This window comes from Daucus carota, chromosome 6 (genome assembly GCF_001625215.2).
Source record: "Daucus carota subsp. sativus chromosome 6, DH1 v3.0, whole genome shotgun sequence".
Taxonomy (NCBI): Eukaryota; Viridiplantae; Streptophyta; class Magnoliopsida; order Apiales; family Apiaceae; genus Daucus; species Daucus carota.
The window spans coordinates 8,535,708-8,541,761 of record NC_030386.2 but is presented as its reverse complement, the minus strand read 5'-3'; the positions used below and the strand labels follow the sequence as shown (position 1 = coordinate 8,541,761).

Below are 6,054 nucleotides of genomic sequence, written 5' to 3'. Positions count from 1 at the left end.
GTCCCAGGGGGCTGTTAACCCCAAGGGGACATAAAAGACTTAGCAAAAAACCTTACAGAAAGACAATGGATTTAAAAGAAACCTGATGTCAACTGAACTATAGACAACAACTGAACTAAAGAGATGATGTAAAAGAACACTATAGACATCAAGTGAACTAAAGAGATGATGTAAATTAGGTACATATACATTAGTTAGATAAGACACGGATGTGAAAGACGAACATAGACATCGGCTAATTTAACCAGATGATGTGAATTACAGTCATTTACATCAGTTAATTTAGGCAACTGATGTTAAAAATGAATATTACATCAGTTCCACTGCAAATGTGTCCATTTTTCTCTTGTGTGTCTCATGTTTAAGATCCTATGCAGCCTCTATTATTACCATATTTCATATTAGAATCATGCAAAAAAGATGATTTTTAATGCATAGACATCTGGTTCTTTATTAGGACTGCTGTGAAAGGTGGTGGTAGACATCGGTCAGAAACCGATGTCTAAGACCCCTACCTTTTACATCACATGCGAAGACATCGGTCCTGTTTTCAATAGACATCGGTTTTTAACCGATGTCTAAGCCCTTTTTTCTGGTAGTGAGCGTATATGCATCGCCACTCCCCTAGACTAGGGGTGACATTAGTGTCATGGCTAGTCTATGCAGCCTTTGGCTACTGGTAGTATTTTTTTAGGTGCTCCGCGTTCCAAGGACGCGGAACAGGCTTCCCATCGAGGTCTTCCAACCTATAGGTTCCTTTCCATAGTATCACCTTCACTCTGTAGGGGCCTTCCCAGTTAGCCCCGAAGACTCCATGCGAAGGGTTCCTGTTGTTGAGCACAACTTTCCTAAGGACGAGGTCCCCTACTTGGAATGGGTGAGCCTTTACTTTGCTGTTGTAATACCTCGCTGTTCTTTGCTGGTATGCAGCTAGTCGTATCTGTGAGGTAGCTCTGATTTCTTCAATCATATCCAAGTAGAGCCTTTGATTGACGTCGTTGTCGTGTTTTTCAAAATAATCTCGCCTGAATGATCCAGCTCCAACCTCTATTGGAACCATGGCTTCGCATCCATAAGCTAACACGAACGGCGACTCCCCAGTCGTAGTCCTAGGAGTCGTGTTGTAAGACCATAGCACCATGGGGAGCTCCTCCGGCCAGTTTCCCTTGCTATCCTCCAGCTTCGTCTTCAAGGTGTGTTTAATGATTTTGTTCACTGCCTCTGTTTGCCCGTTGCCCTGGGGATGGTACACTGCTGCAAAATTCTTCTTGATTCCTAGGTCGTCACAGAGGCCTCTCAATTCCTTGCTGTCGAATTGCTTTCCGGTGTCCGAGATCAGCTTGTAAGGGATTCCAAACCTGCAAACAATAGAGTTAAAAACAAAATCCTTGATCTTTTTGGCTGTGATGGTGGCTAGGGGTGCAGCCTCCGCCCACTTGGTAAAGTAATCCACAGCTACCACCGCATACTTCACACCTCCCTTGGCTTTAGGGAGTTCCCCAATCAAGTCTATCCCCCACATGGCAAAAGGCCAAGGACTGGTCATGCTGGTCAAGGATGTTGCTGGGTTATGGGTGAAGTTGGCAAACCGTTGGCACTTATCACATGCTCTGGCAAAACCGAAGGCGTCACTCCTTAGGGTAGGCCAGTAGTATCCTTGCCTCAGGACCTTCATAGCTAATGAGTTGCCTCCCGAGTGGTTTCCACATATGCCTTCATGGACCTCCCTCAATACATAGGTGCACTCATCACCGTCTATACACTTCAACAATGGCTGGTTGAAGCCCCTCTTATATAGTTTGCCATCATACTCGACATACCTGGCTGCCTTATATCTTAGCCTCCGTGCTTCGGCTTTATCTTCGGGTAACTTTCCTTCCTTAATAAAATCCCATATTGGTGTCATCCATGTTTGATGTTCGACGCCGTCTCCTACCTTCATGACATCTAGTTCTGGGATGCTAGGCACCTCTTGAACTTCCAATCGAATTACCCCCAATAAGGAAGCCTCTTTCTGAGACCCCAATTTTGCCAAGGCGTCGGCGTCTCCGTTGAACTCCCTAGGTACCTTGTTTACTTGCACCTCCTCAAATTGATCTAGCAACCTCTGGACGCATTTGAGGTACATGGCTGTCTTAGGTCCCTTGGCTTGGTATCCTCCTTTTATATGTTCTACCACCAGCATTGAGTCGAGCTTTACTACGAGCCTTCTAACTTTCATCTCGAGGGCTAATTTTAAGCCTCCCACTAATGCCTCATATTCTGCGTCGTTATTAGATAGTTGGAAGGTGAAGTGGATGGCATTCAAGAGCCTGTGTCCTTCGGGGCTTACCAACACTATGCCAGCACCTGCCCCATCACTATTCACTGCTCCGTCGGTGTGCACCGTCCACCATAGTTCGGGGATGTCTTCTTTCGGGGCGTCCGGTTGTGGCGGTAGGTCTGGGTCATATTTGATTAATAGGCCGGAGTTCTCTCCATCTTCTGGGAATTCTAGAATGAAATCCGCCAGGGCCTGACCTTTGATGGCGGTTCGTGGTCTGTAATCAATGTCGAATTGTCCTAACTCAACTGCCCACTTCATCATCCTACCTGTTACCTCCGGTTTATGCATGATTTGACGAAGAGGGTACGCGGTCCTCACCTCTACCTTATGCGCTTGGAAGTAGGGTCGTAGCTTTCGGGATGCATGTACCAAAGCGTACACCAACTTTTCCATACTTGTGTAGCGAGTCTCGGCGTCCAACAACCTTTTACTCACATAATAGACCGGGGACTGACCCTCCGCGTCCTCCTTCACCAAAACGGCACTAATGGAATAATCTGAGACAGCTAGGTAGAGTACGAGCGTCTCACCTTCATCTGGTTTAGCTAAGAGGGGTGGCTCGCCCAAGTGTTTTTTGATTTTCACGAAAGCGCTTTCACATTCTACCGTCCATTCAAAATCCTTGGAAGCACCCTTCACGGCTTTGAAGAACTCTTTGCATTTTTCGGAAGACTTCGACACAAACCTGTTCAAAGCGGCGATCCTCCCGGTTAAGCTTTGGACCTGTTTGACATTGGTTGGAGACTTCATCTCTATCAAAGCTTTGATTTTCGTGGGATTGGCCTCGATACCTCTGTGATTTACCATGAAACCAAGAAACTTCCCTGACTCTACTCCGAAGACACACTTTTGAGGGTTGAGCTTCATCCTGTACTTCCTTAGGATTTCGAACATGTCAGCTAGGTGGGACACATGATCATTGGCCTTCTTGGATTTGACCAACATGTCGTCAACGTACACTTCCATGGTCTTTCCGATTTGATCTTTGAACATCATGTTTACGAGCCTTTGATAAGTCGCGCCTGCGTTGATAAGTCCAAATGGCATGCCAATATAACAATATAGACCTCTATCTGTAATGAATGAGGTGTGCTCCTGGTCAGGCTCGTACATGGGGATCTGGTTGTAACCCGAGTACGCATCCATGAAACTAAGAAGAGCGTGGCCGGCCGTTGAATCTACCAGCTGATCGATCCTAGGTAGTGGGAAGCTATCTTTAGGGCACGCCTTGTTGAGGTCTGTGAAGTCTATGCAGGTACGCCACTTCCCGTTGGGTTTTTTCACCAGTACAGGGTTTGCTAGCCATGTTGGGTAGAACGACTCTTTTACTAGTCCCGCTTTCATGAGACGGTCTACCTCTTCCTGGAGGGCCTCAGCTCTTTCCCCACTTATTGGTCTACGCTTCTGTCTAATACCTTTTTTGGTGGGGTCGATGTTGAGATGGTGACACATAACAGCCGGATCAATCCCGATCATGTCTTCATGACTCCAAGCGAATACATCAAGGTTGGCCTTTAGGAACTCTGTCAGCTTGATCCTTACCTCAGAACTTAGTTTCGACCCTATTTTGAGGACCTTGTCGTCACTCCCCGGTGTAACCTGTATCTCGACTGTGTCCTCGGCTGGTCCCGTGTTCTGCACGAGCATAGGCAACCTAGGGTCTAGATCAAAATCAAATTGTTGGGGGGTTGCCTTGTGTTCTGGGGATGCATCCTCGGGTGTTCCTTCAACGGGTACGGGATCATCCAGTTCCATCACTACCTCTGCCTTGTCTATCTTCCGGATTTTGGTGGGGGGTGTGACCTCTACCTCCGCGACTTTTTCTCTACACTCTCCCACCTTTGGCTCATGTGCGAGGGGTAGTTTATCCTCGAAGTGGATGTGTTCTTCTGATGGTAGGGGTGAGGGCACGCCCTCCGTATCACTTTCTGGGTATTCTATGAAGTAGATGGCGTGGACCGAATGGAGTTCTTCGTGGGGTCTCACTCCTCTTTTTTCTTGAAAATTTTTGAGTGATCGGCCATAGCAGTCGCGAGACTCGTACTGAGATCCCTTTACGCACCCAACCCCTCCGGGAGTAGGGAACTTTAAAGTGAGATGATAGATGGAGGTGACTATCCTCATGTCTTTCAAGAGGGGGCGCCCCATTAGTGCATTATGAGCTGACGGGTGGTCGATGATTACGAATTCAGATATCTGTGTGGCCGCCCGTGGGGCTTCTCCCAATGTCACGGGTAGGCGGATGGTTCCTTTAGCCTTGATGGCCTCTCCTCCGAAGCCATAGATGTAGAGATTCTCTACTGTCATGTCTTTATCTGGTAGTCCCATCTTCTTGTAGGTGTCGTAGTAGAGGATGTTAACCGAACTTCCATTATCCACGAATACCCGGTGAACGTTCATAGTGGCGATGCGCATGGCGACCACCAGGGCATCGTTGTGGGGATGGTGTACCCATCTAGCGTCGTCCTCTGTGAAAGTGATGTCCATGGTCTCTCCTTTGAAGACTCTCGGGGCCCTGGCTGATAAATGGTTCACGTTGGTAAGAGGGTAGTCCCTTGCCTCCTTGGCGTACCTCTCCATTGCCTTTCGACTGCCTCCACCTATGTAGGGGCCTCCGAATATGCTCCTAATGCTACCTTCCCTCACAAACTGGGTATCGTTCTGCTTCTCATCATCTTTATTTTCGGGTGACCTTCCGCGGGCGCGCCTTTCCGGTGGGTGATCCATTCTGTATTTCTTCACCCATTCCGTTAAGTAGCCTGCCCTGAGTAACTCCTCGATCTCCTCTTTAAGGTGTCTACAGTCCGCGGTGTTGTGTCCAGCTGATTTGTGGAAGTCACAGTACTTCTTCTTGTCTTTGGCAACATTATAGGGAATAGGCTGCGGCTTCCGAAAAGGGGCCTTATCCTTGCTTACCGCATAGATGTGCTCGGCTGACGCCACGAGAGGGGTGTACGTGCCTGGTTGTCTCGGGGGGCTCCAGTTCCTTCTATCGCTAGCCATGTGTACCCTTGCTGGGGAACGTCCACGCCCTTTTGGTTCCAGGCTAGGTGTGTGTTCCTTTCTCTTACCCCGTGACTTAGCGATTTCTTTCTGATTTTCAGCGAGTGACTGCTCTACCTTCTTGAAGGACTCAGCTGCTGCGTATAGCTCTGACAGGTTAGACGGGTCTTTCCCCTGTAGGTGCTTCCAGAAATCAGTACCGACCTTTAAACCGGCGATGAGGAATTTTTCAAGGTCTCGTCTGACGCTCCCGTAACCCCCATAGATTCCTGGTTGAACCTTTTGAAGTATGCGGTTAAGGATTCGTTATCGCGTTGCTTGACGTTGGCCAAGGTGGTGACCGGTGGGGCGTATTTGGTTGCGGCTTGAAACTGCATCATTAACATTCGCTGCATGTCTACCCAAGAAGAGATCACACCTTCCCCTAATTTCTGAAACCATTGCTGAGCGCTTTCCCTCAGACTTGCCGCGAGGAACCTACACCTGACGAGGTCTGGGATTTGATACAAGTCCATCTCAATGTTGAACCTGATTAAGAATTCCCGAGGGTCTGAATTGCCATGGTATCGAAGGTCTGCATTCACATGTCTGAATCCCGTTGGAAGTTGGGCGTCACGAACTGCAGCGGTAAATGGTGAAGGGATGTTCGGTACCGCGGTGGAGTGTCCAGCTTGTAGGAGGGCAAGCAGTTTCTTAAGGTCTTCTCCATTGATGGCTCCGAGTCC

General features: G+C 48.3%; 1 protein-coding gene across 1 annotated transcript; it reads right to left on the bottom strand.

The window, feature by feature from the left end:
- Window positions 1–673: 673 nt before the first annotated feature.
- Window positions 674–5,329, bottom strand: LOC135147176 (uncharacterized). Its single transcript, XM_064080028.1, has one exon. The coding sequence runs from the start codon at window positions 5,327–5,329 to the stop codon at window positions 674–676; it is 4,656 nt and encodes a 1,551-aa protein (XP_063936098.1).
- Window positions 5,330–6,054: the final 725 nt, after the last annotated feature.